The 16,028-nt window shown below is 42.4% G+C and overlaps 1 protein-coding gene across 2 annotated transcripts in view; it reads left to right on the top strand.

The window, feature by feature from the left end:
* The first annotated feature begins 4 nt into the window (after positions 1 to 4).
* Copa (COPI coat complex subunit alpha) overlaps positions 5 to 16,028 on the top strand; it is a 40,404-nt gene continuing 24,380 nt past the window's right edge. Inside the window, exons 1-6 of one of the 2 annotated variants that reach the window (XM_063272370.1) lie at positions 5 to 165; positions 4,424 to 4,537; positions 6,279 to 6,352; positions 8,329 to 8,409; positions 10,410 to 10,486; positions 11,474 to 11,583. In XM_063272370.1, the coding sequence (XP_063128440.1) occupies positions 126 to 165; positions 4,424 to 4,537; positions 6,279 to 6,352; positions 8,329 to 8,409; positions 10,410 to 10,486; positions 11,474 to 11,583 (496 nt within the window). In that variant the 5' untranslated portion in view covers positions 5 to 125. The remainder of the gene's footprint in view (positions 166 to 4,423; positions 4,538 to 6,278; positions 6,353 to 8,328; positions 8,410 to 10,409; positions 10,487 to 11,473; positions 11,584 to 16,028) is intronic. The other variant, NM_001134540.1, reaches the window with a different exon arrangement.

Consider the following 16,028-nt stretch of genomic DNA (forward strand, 5'->3'; position numbering starts at 1 on the left):
CCGGAAGTTCGTGTCTGAGGAGCTTCCGGGAGCCGCGACCTGGGGTAGCTGACGTGGAGCCTTTGGGAGTGCAACCGGGAGCGGCGGGATCCGCTAATCTGACCTGGGAGCCGAAGGCCTGAAGGATGCTAACCAAATTCGAGACCAAAAGCGCGCGGGTGAAAGGTAGTGAAGAAGAAGAGGGGAACTACGGAGGTTGGATGGTAGGGGAGGTGCTGTCACCAAGGAAGAGAGAATGGGAGGACCCGTTGACCGAATTGGGCCTACTGGAAGAGCCCAGAGGAATAACCGAGGGGAGGCGGGTTAGGGTTAGTGGAGTCTCTGCAGTCTGCACTGCTTAGTGGGTCCTGGGACTTGGATTTACTCGTGTCATGGTTCGTTTGTGTTTTGTAGGAGAGCTCTTAGGCCCACTTCCTATTCTTTCCGTCCATTTCTTATGGGGGTGTGTTCCAGCTCTTTCTTTTCTTAAGGTCTTGTGACTTGTACGCTTTTTGATGACCATGTTGTATGGAGTACTTTTGGGGATTGATTCTCACCTTCTGTCACTGTAGCTTTTTCCGGAGTCAGTCACTGGCTACTCCAGTAGCCTGTCTGCACCATTTTAATGTCCAGCGCTTCCGTTGGACTTTTTTTTTTTTTTTCTTTTTTGCCTATTTGGAATTAGGGAACGTAAAGCCCTGCTACTGGTAGGATTGTCCGATGAAATACAAGATGCTTTGTATTAGATTTGAATACTAGATAAACAATTTTTTTGATAATCTGAAAGACAAAGGCCTGAGATCACACTCTTTCAAAATGTTGATGTTAGAAAAGCAGGGAATTAAGTCTACAGAAATCTGATAAAAATATATCTGGAATATTTTGTAATATGCATTATAGTAAAGTGGTTTAGAATGTGTTCATTGGAGTCAATCGAACTTGCTTAGGAATTCTGAAACATCTAAACAAGCCACCTTATGTGGCTTACTTAACTACTTCTAAATCTCTATATGCTTATCTTTAAAAATAAGGATAATTAACATTTTCTTATAGAGAATTAAAATGAGAAAGTATATTAATGTGATTATGATATGCCTTGGCCAGACTTAGTACCTCAAAAACTGGAGGCTATTTAATGTGAGACTATATTCTGAGAAGTTTCTAAGTCTCATGGGAAATTTGATTGTAAAGGGTGCCATTAAGAATTCTCAGTACCACCAGGGTTACACAGAGAGACCCTGTCTCAAAATGGCAAGAAAGAAAGAAGAGAAAAGAATCATCATCTCTGGTGCCAGTCATGATGGCTTTAATCCCAGCACTCAGGAGCCAGATGAGGGTGGATCTCTGTGAGTTGGAGGCCACCTGGTCTACATATCTAGTGACAAGCCTACACACTGAGACCCTATCCCCACTCCACCCCCCCAAAAAAGGTGCTATGGGCTGGAGAGAAGGCTCGGTTAACAAAATTTACTGTTCTTGAAGAGGACCTGAATTTGGTTCCTAGTTCAACAGCTCACATCCACCTGTAATTCCAGTTCCTGGTGACCTGACCCCTCTTCTGGACTCTGTGGGCACCTGAACTTCCATGTACATATACATAATTAAAAGAACAAACAAAAACCAGCTTCTGGTATTTAAGTAGTTGAAATGAGTCTTCATTTTCGATGAGCTCTTTTCAGCTTTCTTCTTGGGTACTAGAAAGGGGTGGGGGAAATCAGTACTTGAGAGTTCATTAAGAGTGCTGGATCAGAGCCGAGAGGGCATACTGTCCCTACAGAGTTTGGTTCCCATCACTCAAGGCATGTGGCTCGCTGCTGCCGGTAACTCCAGCTCCACAGGCTCCAGTGCCCTCTTCTGCCTCAGGCACCTACATTTCTGTGCACATAACCTCTGCACAGGTACCCACAATTAAAAATATAAAAGTGCTACGTTGGATGTAGTGGTTCATATCTGTAAATCCTAGCTCGTGAGAAGCTGAGGCAGGAGAATTGCTACAAATTGAGACTACATAATGAGGCCTGTCTCAGGAGGGGTTCACGTATATCATAAAAATAAAGGAAACCAAGGCCCTGGGTTCGGTCCCCAGCTCCGAAAAAAAAAATAAAAATAAAAATAAAGAAAACATCATACAAAATAAGTGTTTTCATTAACTTGCTATTAGAGTATATTCCTCTAATGCTTTTACAGCTAAGCAATAGCTACCAGAGTTGGCTGCGGTGACTCACACCTGTAATCCCAGCACATGGGACACTAAGGCAAGAGGGTCCCTGCAAGTTGGGAGACCAGTCTAGACTACAAAGTGAGGCCATGTTGTAAAAGACCCTAATGTTCCTGGTGCGATAAGGCAGGCAGATCTCTGAGTCTGAGGCCAGCCTGCACTGAACAGCTAAGACTACACAGAGAAACTTTAGCTCTGAAAAAAACTTGAAAAAAATTACCAAAACTTTTTTTTTTCTTTTCTTTTTTTCGGAGCTGGGGACCAAACCCAGGGCCTTGCGCTTGCTAGGCAAGTGCTCTACCACTGAGCTAAATCCCCAACCCCAAATTACCAAAACTTTAAACGTACATGTTCTAAGCCAGTGGGCTGATGGCTCAGTGGGTAAGGGTGCCTGTCACCAAGGCTTGATTCCCCATGACCACATGGTGGAATAAGAAAGCTGATTCTCTAGGGGCTGGGGATTTAGCTCAGTGGTAGAGCGCTTACCTAGGAAGCGCAAGGCCCTGGGTTCGGTCCCCAGCTCCGAAAAAAAGAACCAAAAAAAAAAAAAAAAAAAAAAAGAAAGCTGATTCTCATACATGTGTGCATTTAGACACAAACATATTTAGACACAAACATATATACACACCCACAAGTAAATGTTACACAAATTTTTTAATGGACATAATCTATCTTATAGCCATTCAGTTTTCAAGTGTTTAGCCTAAAGCACTATTAAAGCAATTGGCCAATATTATCTATAGAAGTATCTTCAGTAGACATTTTTGTTGGTTTGGTTTGGTTTGTGTCCCCCCCCCCCACTCCCCTCCAGACAAAATTTCTCTATGTAGCCCTGGCTTGCCCAGAACTTACTATGTAGATCAGGCTGGCCTTGAACTCAGATCTGCCTGCCTCTGCCTCCCAAGGAAATAAAGGCGTGTGTCACAACCACCTGGCTTCAGTAACTGTTTTATTTTAATAGCCAGAAACTAAAGGTGAATTCAAGTGTTTCCTAAGAGTAAGGCTTTGTTGTTGTTGTTGTTTGTATTGTTTATTTTGTCTTTTAAAGACCGTGTCTCACTATTTACACCATGTGGCCTCAAACTCACAGTATTTCTGTTTCAGCCTCCCAGATGCGGGATTATAGGTGTATAGTACCATGCCCAGCTTGTGAGTGTGTGTGGGTGTGCATGTACACACACTCGTGATCATACACAGAGCTAGATAAGCCAATCTTCTTCCACTGAAGTAAATCTCCATCTTCAAATCAGCTTAAAATGTGATAGACTGGTGAGATGGCTCAGTGGTTAAGGTGCTTAGCCCAAGGCTAATGACCTGAGTTCAGTCCCCAGGGCCCATATGGTAGAAGGAGGGAATTGACACCTGCAAGTTGTCCTCACACATGCAGTGCGGCTTGTGTGTACCCACGTGAAAACTTGTCATGCACACAGAGTAAATAAGCATCATTAAAAATGTTGTGTAGTGCCCTTGTTCCCTACAGCTGTACAAAAGAATGAGTTTCTGTTAACTGAAGTATAAAAAGATTTACATCAGATATTTAAGTAAGAAAGGTTTCCAAAATAGCAACATAATTCCATGTTCGTAAGTAATAAAGCACTTCAGGCTGTTAACAGGGCTTTCTTCTAGTATTTCCCTTTGTCATTCTGATGGAGTAACAAGGACTAGGTTGTTTTCAGACATTGGTCGGTAGAGAGTACAGGAAATTCTTTTTTGAGGGAAGGAAAATAAACAGGGTGGATCCTCTGCTTGTTTAGGTTTGTGCTTAGAGAGCGAGGCCAGGCTGCAGTGAAGGAAGAGGGAAGAATCCTGTGGTCCAGCTGAGGAGCAGGGCTCAGCATTTGGGGCAACAAAGATGGTTAGAATATGCTTGGAAATCCCAGGAAAGGGAGAGCGTTGGAGGTCTGTATGGGTTCCCTTGAGCGTTTGCCAGAGTATTGATAGGTACAAGCATGTGAGAAAAATATCCAAAACTCAGGGGAGAAAGACATCAAAAGGTAGTTGTGGGGCTGGGGAGATGGCAAAGTGGTTGAGAACATTTGCTGCTCTTACAGAGGTTCAGTTCTCAGCACCCATATGATGGTTCTTAACCATTTGAAACTCTACTTCCAGGGGATTTGACCCTCTCTTTTGTCTTCTGCGGATACCAGGCATGCATATGTGACAAAAGAAAATAGCAGGGACCTTACCTCATTGTATAATTTTCTGCCTTTTTTCCCCCTTCCCCAGGCCTTAGTTTTCATCCTAAAAGACCCTGGATCCTGACCAGTTTACATAATGGGGTCATCCAGTTATGGGACTATCGGATGTGCACCCTCATTGACAAATTTGATGAACATGATGGTAAGTTAATTTCTAGGGAAAAATTAAAGATGGCTCAGTGGTGAAAAGTGCTAGCTGTTCTGTTCAGAAGACTTGAGTTCACTTCCCCGAACTCAAATAAATACCTATATCAATCCAAAGGTCCCAGCCACTTGTATCTGTAGCTCAAGAGGTGGGATGCTCTCTTTTGGCCTCCACTGACACTTGAACACATTGCACGTGTATATATACAAAATAAAAGTGAATTTTTTTTTTCTTTTTTTCGGAGCTGGGGACCAAACCCAGGGCCTTGCATTTGCTAGACAAGCGCTCTACCACTAAGCTAAATCCCCAACCCCGTGAATTTTTTTTAAGGACAAGTATTTATCATCACCCAAATAAAAATCCTTGTTTGATACAAATTCCCCCTAAAAGTAGAGAATGTGGAAGTAAAAGGGAGTACAAATAAACAAACATAGCACAAATAAGAGGGGTTTGTTTGTTTGTTTTGTTTTTGTTTTGTAGGAACCATCTTGTATTAGGGGAGGGTTCATCAATCCTTCTTGGCTGACACCTTCCTCATGGCTGCCAGCATGTGGCTCAGCTCTTCCCGCATTTTTTTCTTGGGCTGATATGTGTGCCTGGCCACCCTCTTCTTGTTGAACTTGAGTGCGCATTTGTCCTTGGACACTTTGAGCAACTCCATGGCTCACTGCTTGTAGGGCTCGAAGCCACACACCTCCTGGATCACGTCCCACACGAATGTGGTGTGTGCTTGGTGAGGAGCCCACTCCTCACCTTGTGGCCCTTGTTGAGGCCCAGGGCCATGGGTTAGTACAGGGCTATGGTTGTTGCTCTCCAATGGCGTCCAAGACAGCAAATAAGGGTTTTATAAGGGCCAGATGTTGGTGGCACACATCTTTAATCCCAGCATTTGGGAGGCAGAGACAGGCAAACCTCTTGAGTTTGAGGCCAGCTTGGTCTACAGAGTAAGTTCCATGACAGCCAGGGCTACACAGAGACCTTGTCTCAAAAAAAAAAAAAAAAAAAAAAAAAAAAAAAAAAAAAAAGGAGGAGGAAGAGAAAAGAAGAAGATTGAAGATCTTATTAGTGCTCTTTCCACAGTGTTGGTGCTTGTGGAGGCCTGCTGGAAGTAGAACTTCTAAAAGGCGGATACACCAGGAAGGCTGTGGTGCAAGGCCACTTTTCCTGGCTAGGAGCGAGGTCTCTGAAACCAAAGAGCACAGGGCTCTTCGTAAACCTGAAGGTGTCTATGCCCGAGATGAAACTGAATCGCACTTGGCCAAGAGAGATGTGCTTATGTGTATAAAGCAAAAATCAGTGCAGTGACTCCTGGGGGCAAACCAAACAAAACCAGAGTGGTCCGGGGAAAGCAACTCGGGCCCGAGAAATGGCATGTTTTGTGCCAAATTCTGAAGCAGCCTTCCTGCGAAGGCCACTGGACAGAGTCCATGTGATGCCCTACCTTTCCCGGATTTAAACTAAAGAAAATTAAATCTATAAAGTGCTCTGTGCTTTTGTTTAGAAGGAAAGGAGTCTTAGGAACTAGTGAGATGGCTCAGGATAAAGTAGCTGCCACGCTTGATACCTTAGCTCCATTCCCAAGACCCAGTGGTGGACGGAGAGAATTGACTGCAGCTTGTCTCTGGCCTCTGCATGTGCACCCGCTCACATATACACAAATAAATCACTTTTAAAAAACCTTTGACAAAGACATTGGAGGATACTTTCCGAACCAGACATTGCTTGTCTTCTTCCCTAGGTCCAGTGCGTGGCATTGACTTCCATAAGCAGCAGCCCCTATTCGTCTCTGGAGGAGATGACTATAAGATTAAGGTACAGGGGATCTGTCACGGCTGGGAGCAATAAATGGGAGAAGGTGGTAAGGTTTGAGAATTAAGGAAAGAACTGAGAGACAGAATTCATGTACACAAACTTAGACTTCTAACATTGTCCAGAGCACTTTCCCAGCAAATGCCTACTGAATACTAATTGTATATCAGAAACTTACTTTGTGTGGGAATTGAAAGATAAATACAAAGTGACTTCTATTCTCAAAGAGACTTTAATACAGAGGATAAATGTACATAATATGCGTAGTGTGGTGAATGATATAATAAATACTCAGAGTAAGACAGAGCAGGCCAGGTGCAGATATGGACATGGCATCACTGGAGTGTTTGTAAGTCTCCAGTTGGTTGTAGAGAGTTAAGATCTGGAGAAGGTGGGGCGGGGAACAGAAGATAGAGAGGGATGAGATCGTGAGCGTCTTTGCAGTGCTCATGAGTTCGCCGGTGGTTGCAAGACATAGAACCAGTACTGGCTGGGCCTTAAATATAGAATTGCTATAAGATTTACATGGAACTTGTTTGTTTGTTTGAGACAGGATGTCTCTGTGTATCCTTGACTGTCCCAGAACTTGCTCTATAGACCAGGCTAGCCTCAAACTCGTAGAGGTCCCCCTGCCTCTACGTCCCAAGTGTTGGGATAAAGTTGTTTGCTGCCGCCGCCGCCACCACCACCGCCACCTGGTGGGTTTTTTTTTTTTAAGTTACTCAGATGGTAACAAAGGAAGTATTGGGTGAGTTGGGAAGGACTAGAGAGGTAGACAGATGCCCATGAGGAGATTATCTTGAAGTGCATGGGCAAGTGAACAGAGCCTGGACTTCAGCGGCACCATCTGAAGTAGAAAGGGTACGGAGAGGAGCTTAGCAAGAGTAGGTATTTGTGATGAACGCTGAGGGATGAGAAAGAAAAGTGGATGAGATATCGTTGCTGTATTTTTCCAGTCAGTGCTGGGGATTGATCTTAGGGCCCCTGTGTTAGACGTGTCCTCTACCACTAAGTTACATCCCCAGCCCTAAGAGGATGTCATTAACTTGGAAAGACAATGCTGGAGTAGGTACAGTTTTCTGGAGTTAGGGGAATGGATAATTCCATATTGGCTCTGAAATGCTTGAGGTACCTGAGAGACTCACTGATGATAGTTGGGATTTGTCAGTAAAAAGAGGGAGCTAAAGTCATAGTGCAGAAAGAAGACGCTGCTTGGGGAACAGTTTGAATAATGGGCAGATGATCATATAGAAAGAGAGGCACCTTTCCCTTGAGGAGCCCATGCCCACACGTGGATCTGTCTTAGATTCTGTGACTTTTCTTTGAGGAGCCTATGTTCATGTTCTTGGGAATGTCTTATTTTCTTTTGAATATCTCTCTTTCTCTTAACCCTTGTGCTTAAGTCTGCACTAACATATCTTTATTAAACCCCAACTCTAGAGAGGAAAAGAAGTATTGGTATAGGAAAGAGTAATTTTATAGTTTGGAGATAAACCAAGGAAAAGCAAAACTTTCTAAGATGCCAAGGAGGAAGGACATTTGGGGAAGATAAAGTGGTCAGAATGAGATCCAGACTAAGAGGAAACCGTTAGATTGCTCGTTAGGAGCTGGTTGATAATCCTAGTAGCTTACTGTCAGGTGAGGTTGGAAATGGGATGGACGCAGTTCTGTGAGGACTGCCCTTAGCAAAGGTGCAAGAGTGCAGCAGCTTCGGGGGCTGAGGACAGGGCTCATCAAATGGAATATTTACCTAGTGTTCATGAAGTTCAGCACCGTGGAAAACTGGGTATGTATACTTGTAATTCTCAGCGCTCAGGACTTAGAGGCAGGAGGATTAGTAATTCAAGGTCATTGTTGGCTCTGCAGCAAGTTCAGAGACCACCTGGGCCATGTGAAACCCCTGTCTCAAACAAGCAAACGAAAAGAAGAAGTCTGAGACATTTACATCCTCCTCTTGGGTTGAATTTCTGTCTTCGCAGGTTTGGAATTACAAACTTCGGCGCTGCCTCTTCACATTGCTTGGGCACTTGGATTATATCCGCACGACGTTTTTTCATCATGTAAGTGGCTATTGACCTTCATTACGCAGCACTGTAATTTCTCCATAGTAATATGTATGCCTTACTTGACATACTTACTGACCTCCTCCTCACAAATACCAGCAAAATCCTCTGCCATTGATCCCGGCAGTAGTCTCCTTGTCCTCAGGAGCCCATGCTGTAGGGCTGAGGGGAGTCCTTCAGTTGGTATGTGCTTCCACACAGGCATAGATAGCAGTTCAATCCCCAAAGCCAAGCCTGGTGGCACACAGTTCTGATCTCAGTGTTGGGGAGACAGAGCCAGACAAACTAGGTTTTAATTCAGTTTAATTGGATCCAATGGGCTCCAAGAGGAAGTCATTGCTTTTCTACATTTACAGAAATGTAGAGATTATATTTTGTTTACCAAGCTACCAAACCAAAGTTTGTAGGCTAATCCCATGTGTGGTGCTGTTATTAAGCAGTAGATATGTCCAGAAAAATTAAGACACTATTAAATGAGCTAATAAACATTTTGGAGTATTAATGATCAGGTTCCTCTGTCTAAGGGTTTTGGGAATCTGGTGGAGCCTGTTCCCTTAGCCAGTCTCATGCTCCTTCAAGTTTCTCTGTCTGTCTGTCTGTCTGTCTGTCTGTCTGTCTGGTTTCTCTCTCCTTTGAGGCAGGGTCTTACTATGTAGTCATATCTGGCTTGGAACTCACTATGTAGACCAGGTTGGCCTCAAAGTCACAGGGTTCACTGACTTGTCTCCCAAGTGACCGGTTAAAGATGAGAGCCATCATGTCTTGCCATTTGTCTGATTTCATATGGTAGGTTTGAGAATGAATTAGAGAGACTCCTGGCCTCTTATCTAATTCTGTTATGACAAAGTCTTCCTATAATTAGTGCAATAATTCAATGAAACAAGTATTTACTGATTGAGTTTACTTATTTCCTTAATTTAAAATATGGCCAACTGTTGGGTGGAGATGAGGGACATGGGTTGTTTTGTTTTTTGAAACATAGTCTCACTTGTAATTTTATCTTTTATTCTCCTGTTGTAATTGTCTCTAAGACTTACTGCCTCAGTCTGTTAATAGTCCTAAAAGCTTCTAGCCTTTGTACAATCTTATCTAGCTCTAGAATGTTTTCAGTCTCTGAGACTTAACTGCTGAATAAGCTCACCCCTTCCTGGTTCTTTCTGATCTCTGGCTGGCTGGTTCAACTCAGCTGTTTTGACCCAAACTCCTTTCCAAGCTGACTGATTCAATCTGGCTTCTCTGGACTTCTCCTAAATTGCTCTGCTTGGCCTCATACTGACTTTGACAGTCAGTCCTAATCTTCTGTCCTCACCTGTGTCTAGCTTGTTTTCTCTTCACCATCTAACTATCCTGGTAAAACTGCCTTCTTCCTCTCTCCGCACTGCCCCTCCAGTAGCTTCCCTTTCCTTTCGCTTCTTGTGAGAGTTGGACATGCCCTATTCTGTCAATCTTTGATTTGTCATTTTGTCTGCCACTCAATTAGACATCACTTTCAAACAGATTTTTCCAGTAAACAACACAATATTGGGGTTCACAGTGTGATCAAATATCCTGTAATACTCACTATGTAGCTCTGGTTGTTCCGGAATTCACTAGGTAAGCCATACTGGCCTCAAACTCAAAGAGATCCACCTGTCTCTGTCTCTCAAGCACTGGTATTAAAGGTGTGTGCCACACCTGGCTAGGAATTTTTTGTTTGTTTGTAATAAAAAATCTTAGCATAAAATGATATAAATACTCATTTGTTATTATCATAAAAGACTTGCTGAAGAGCCTTTCCTAGAGTAAGTTACGCTCTTAAACTGGCATAGTAGTATACACTTTTAAAGTCCTAGCACCTCAGCACTTGTGACCACACAGTTTCAAGACTAGCCTAAACCACATAATGAGACCTGTCTGAAAAACCGAGGCCTGGGGATGATAAAACCCTTGTCAAGCATGCACAAGGCTCTGGCCTGAAGAACAAGATTGTTCAGAGCCTCGTCTGAAATGTCTTTCAGGAGTATCCTTGGATTCTGAGCGCCTCAGATGATCAGACCATTCGGGTGTGGAACTGGCAGTCTAGAACCTGTGTCTGGTAAACCAAGAGGCAGTAGCCTCAAAAGCGGGTTGGTTTGATCCTAGATTATTATAGTCAGCTGCTTTTCAGGTCAGCCATTTTCCTTCCCAGGGGGGCCATGTCTGCTGGTTGATTGCTGGTCCTATTTTAGGATCCCTTTAATACAATAGTATCAATCTGGATTTTGTAATATCTTAACAGGAAGAAAGGCATATCAGTAGGCTTTTAGGAAAGGATGTTTAGCAGCTTTTCAATCCTGTTTCTATAAAACAGAGGTGGGATCTGGACAGGGAGTCTTTGTTTGAACTGGTCCTCTGGAATTTTCACAAAGGCTGTGTAGAGCCCCAGCCTTCAGAAGCACCCTACTAAATTCTAAAAAGTCTGTTTCCAATAAGAATTACTAAGATTGCATTTATTTTCATGTTTTTATGTCTTTAATCTGAGAGAATTGTATAACCTCAGTTCCATGAAATTAATGTCCTTTAAATATTAAACAGCAGTGTCAGGAGGAGAACTGCTGCACAGGCAGAGATGGCTCAGTGGCCAAAGGCGCTGTGCAAGCCTGGCGCCCAGAGTGTGGTCCATCTAAGGGGAGGGAGAGCTGACTGCACGGTGCTCACTGATGCTGCTTCCCCATAAGAAAATAGCACTAATAGAAGACACCTTTGTTTTGCTTTTTAAGACAGGCTTTCTCTGTGTGGCCCTGGCTGTCCTAGAGCTCTATCTGTAGACCAGGCTCACCTTGAACTCAGAGATCCTCCTGCTTCTGCCTCCTGAGTTCTGAGATTACAGGCATGTGCCAGCACTGCCTGGACAAAAAGTGATTTTAAAAGAAGCTGTTAACACAGGTTGCTTATTACTGGTACAAAGTGGTTAGGATGACTTACTTGCTGCCACAAAAAATACAATTAAATAAGCATTTGTTGAATATGAAGAAAGATATTTATTTAGCTTAGGGGGGCTATTGATTTCTAACTTTAATTTAATATGTTTTTCCCTTTGCAGTGTGTTAACGGGGCACAACCATTATGTAATGTGTGCTCAGTTCCACCCCTCTGAAGACCTGGTGGTATCAGCTAGCCTGGACCAGACTGTCCGCGTTTGGGATATTTCTGGTGAGCTGCCCAAGTTCAGGGGACAATCTAGTCATGTCTGGCGCAAAACTGCAATTGCTTAGAATAGCAAGGGTGTTTGGCTTAGAACAACAAAAATTAAAATATCCCTATATAATATAATATCATCTTTCTTTTTGAAGGTATCAAATCTGCTTTGTAAGTTCTTCATGTTAGAGTATTTTCTGTGAAAGTGGCTTACTCTAGAAAGGTAATTTGATTTAAATAACTTTTAACTTCTTTAGTTATCTTCATTAAAATATGTACATCGAGTTACTTGGTTAAGAGCCAAGCTTTCAGGGGTTGGGGATTTAGCTCAGTGGTAGAGTGCTTGCCTAGCAAGCGCAAGGCCCTGGGTTTGGTCCCCAGCTCCGGGTAGAAAAGAAAAAAAAAAAAAAGAGCCAAGCTTTCTGTTCACATATTTTACAAAAATAAAAAATAAAAATTGAGACTTTGCAGGTAAACAGGATTCGTGAACCCTGTTGCCTTATTTATAAATGGAAAAGTCTACCTATTAGATTTTTTTTCTGTAGTAAGGGACATAGAACAGAAATAAGTTTCAACTTTTTAATAACCTTTCTAAGACTTTACAGACTTTGGGTAATAGGCTAATTTCCCTGTCATAGTTCACACATGGTGATTTTGAGATAAGGGTGGAGATTTGAGTGCCATACAGAGATCTCAGATGTTGCTCCACAGAGAATTTAAACACTGAGAGTCTCTGTGAGGTAGGAGGAGCTTTGCTTTGGGATAGGGACTGTGCTGAGACTAAATTCTGTGCTTCTCTACCCAGTTACATTATTTTAAAAACCACTCACTGAATCATCTTTATTGGCCACCTCAGAAGTTCTTAGAGATTGAGTTCTCCAGAAAGTCAGTGGTGATAAGTGCAAATTAGTGTTTCTTTCTAAAACAGGAAGGCCCTCTAGGCCCTTACCTGCTTCTTTGTGGAAATGAAGGAGTTAACTTTCACCATTGTATCCCTAAGGTGGTAACTACCCAACTTCTCTGTAACACTGCTGGGGTATGGCAGTGTAGTAATTGCTATTTTTATAAACCATTAATGAACAGCAAGTAAAAACATTGAATTCTTGAATACAATACTTGGGATGTGGTAACAGCAATTACAATTTATGTGTTGTAGAAATAAACCAAGGGGATGCTATCATCTCAGCACTTGAGAGGTAGAAGCAGGAGGATCAGGGATTCAAAGTCATTCTTGACTACACAATGATTTCAAAGCCAGCCTGGGCTACATGAAACCCAACTCAAAGAACCAAGCCAAAGAATAAATTAAAGGAGCCAAAGAGACAAGAGGGCAGTTGGACAGTAGAAACACTGTCCCATGCTGTCTCTGGAGTTTCCACAAGTTTCGAGTCACAAGACAGTGCTGTAAGCAAGATTGTTTTTGAGATAGGGTGTTCATCCTCCAGGGCTTTGCCATTGCAGTTTTCCGTCAGACTGACTAGGCTATTTGAAGTACACCCAGATGTGACCAGCCATGCCAACAGGAGGAGCTTGGTACAGGCACTGTGAGCTTGTGCCCTCTCCTCACTGCCAGTACTGGGGAGCTTAGCAGACACTCTGTCCGTAACCTGGCTGTGGCTTTCTGTAGGGTCTCATGCACACATTCAAGACACCTTCTCTGTCTAGGAGACACCCCTAACAAGGTTGGTTCCCAGCGCCTGCTGTCCCAGCTGATCGGGGACACTTATGTAGAACAGTCTGAGTTCCATGAGAAAGTTGCTCTAGGAAATACCTTGAGTGACTTTTCTCAGTTCTCCCAGGAATGGGTACAGTTAATCCCATCCTAAGACATAGGTTAATTTTATGCCTAAACTGCTGTTTGTAGGTTCCAGGGGTTCATCCCCAGGCTGAGAAGGCCCTTGTTCTGTTCTACTTTAAAGTTACTGTTTTGTGCTACTTGCTACTAGCACAGCATGTTCCTGTGGTCTAGATAAAGTGATTTGAGCAATAACGTTTTAAAAGAATCTGTTAATTAAAATAATGTAAATTGGGCAAGTAAGGTGCCCAGGTTCTCATTTGTGGCCATGAAATGCCCAAGGCAAGAAGTACCTTTGTCACCGTTTGGAGGAAGAAAATGTGTTTACATCAAAATTAAGGGTCTTAGATTAGAGGTGTGAGGGAGAATATGACCTTCCTGGGGTCTGTGTTGCTCTTGAATGTGTGAATCGCATGGATTGCTATGTGGTATTGCAATTGCTATAAATTGTAGATGTTACATTGAGAATGCTGTGCTAACTTGCTCTACTAATATGAATGTTCTTTATTGTTTCTCTGCTGACTCTGTTGACTTGAAATCCTTTAACCAGAGTGGAAGGAGATGCTTTGGTATTTAAGTGGAGGTGCTCTGGGGTTAGCCTTTTACACTCACATCGATTGTCCTTTCCTCAACATTAGCATGTTTTCAGGAGTCCATTTTGCTTTAGTCCTGGTAAGTCTGAACACAGGAGGACAAACCAGCTTTCTGGTCTCTTAGGGTCTGATATTAACATTTTCAAGACAGGAAAGTACATTTTAAATAAGGGGATGAATACTCCCATATTTAGGATACTGGTGAAATTCTGATAATGACTCTCTCTTTTAAAAAGAACACCCTGAGCTGGAGGGGTAGCATCAAGAGAAAGTAGAGAGGCCTCTTTAAGGCAGAGCAACCCCTGAACAGCTCTCCATTTGGATTTGGCCTTTGTAACCTGAATATTCTGTTAGCCTGGTAAAAGTCATGTGTTTAAAGGGGAAGAGTTTTAAAAACTAACTGTGGAAGATGGGTTACTGTTTTAGCTTGTGCTTCCAAGTAAACTGTCACTTAAATTATTTTAATATGCTTACACCTTTGCATGTCAAACCCATGTAATTCAGGCTCACTCTTTCAAATATCCGCTAAAATATATTAATATGCTGCCAAATCCTTTCCTCATCCGTCTCTCTCTACTGCTTCCCCTGGTCCCCACTGGGAGGCGTACGTAACTGGTCCATTCTGAGAGTGTGCTCTTCTCCCCCTGGATTTGGGTAGCTGCTGTAGAAATTTTCCATCTGTCGCTCAGTCCTAGTGAGTGCCTTGTTGAAGGCTCAAACACTTCATCTCTAAGTATCTTTTCACTGCCTGTCACTGTTCATCTGTTTCGCCTTCCCCTTTCCCTGGATCATTGCAGGCAAGGGCAACAAAGGCCTCAGTTCTGTCAAAGAGCTTTCCTTGTAATGTGCTTGTAGACCCTCACTGGAGGTGGAGCTCCGCACAGCTGTCTGGCTTTGTATCTTTTTGAACCTGTTTTATACACTTCACTCAGTAGAAAAAGTTGACAGATCCTATTAAAGGGACAAATGGAATAAGTGTAAGGTTTCCTTGTGATCATGTATTTATGAAGCTTGAGGAAAAAGCTTCCCTTTTTTTTACCCAGTTTATGTCTCTATGCCTGTGGCTAAGGCATCTCTTGAATTGGGCATAAAATAATTAAAATGGTTTGTGCAGTGCTGACATTAGGCACCTACTCCAGCAGAGTCCACAGTAGTTTACAACACTGGCAAGAAAACGAGTCATTTGAATTTCTTTTCTTTCTCTACACATTCTAGTGCAAAGCTTCTTAGGATTTAGTTTCAATGATATGTTTTCTTCAGTCTTTGCTTTAAAATACTTACTGTCTTTCTAAAAAGATTCAACAAGTATTAGGTAACTCTATCTTACCATTTTCGCTCCCAAATATTTTAAAAGGTAGGAACTTAGTCTTAATTTTGTTTTGTATAATTATATATGATTATTACCTATGTTTAAGGGTTGTCAACAGAATCAAATCTGATGGTACTGGTACTCGTACTCTAACTTTGGTTCTGGTTTTAACACAGTCAGCTTTCCCCTTCTCCTCCCTGCTTCTGGAATAGGGCTTTTCTCTGTAAGCCAGGCTGAACATAAGGCAGTATTCCTGCTTCTGCCTCCTGCGTGCAGAAATTTCATGTCTGAGCCACCACACCTTAATTCAAGTGATCAGGCTTTAAAGATGTGTAGATGGATCATAAGCATGGGTCGTCCACAAATAAGACACTTACCCTGCTGTCTTTTTTTCCTATCATTTAAAAATTATGGGCTAATAATTCCTCCCAGTGAAAAATAGTCACTGTAGATTTTAATGGAAAATACATATATTCATATCTATAATCAGCCTTTTATGTAAGAACATGAAAAATCATGACAGTTTTAATTATTTCATGCCCTTTTCAGGAGGTAAATAGGAAGTGGAGTACACTTTGCTAGTACTTTATTGCTATATCTTCTCAGTATTTGTAATAGTTCTTCCAAACTAGACAGCTGTTTTGTTAGATATGTCTACATCTTCAGTGCATCGGGAACTTTCCTGTAAATTGCTTCCAGCTTGGAAAACACTGAAGTGTGATCTTCCCCAAGAGCATTTTTTAAAAAATTTTTTATTATGAGG

This window comes from Rattus norvegicus, chromosome 13 (assembly GCF_036323735.1).
Source record: "Rattus norvegicus strain BN/NHsdMcwi chromosome 13, GRCr8, whole genome shotgun sequence".
Taxonomy (NCBI): domain Eukaryota; kingdom Metazoa; phylum Chordata; class Mammalia; order Rodentia; family Muridae; genus Rattus; species Rattus norvegicus.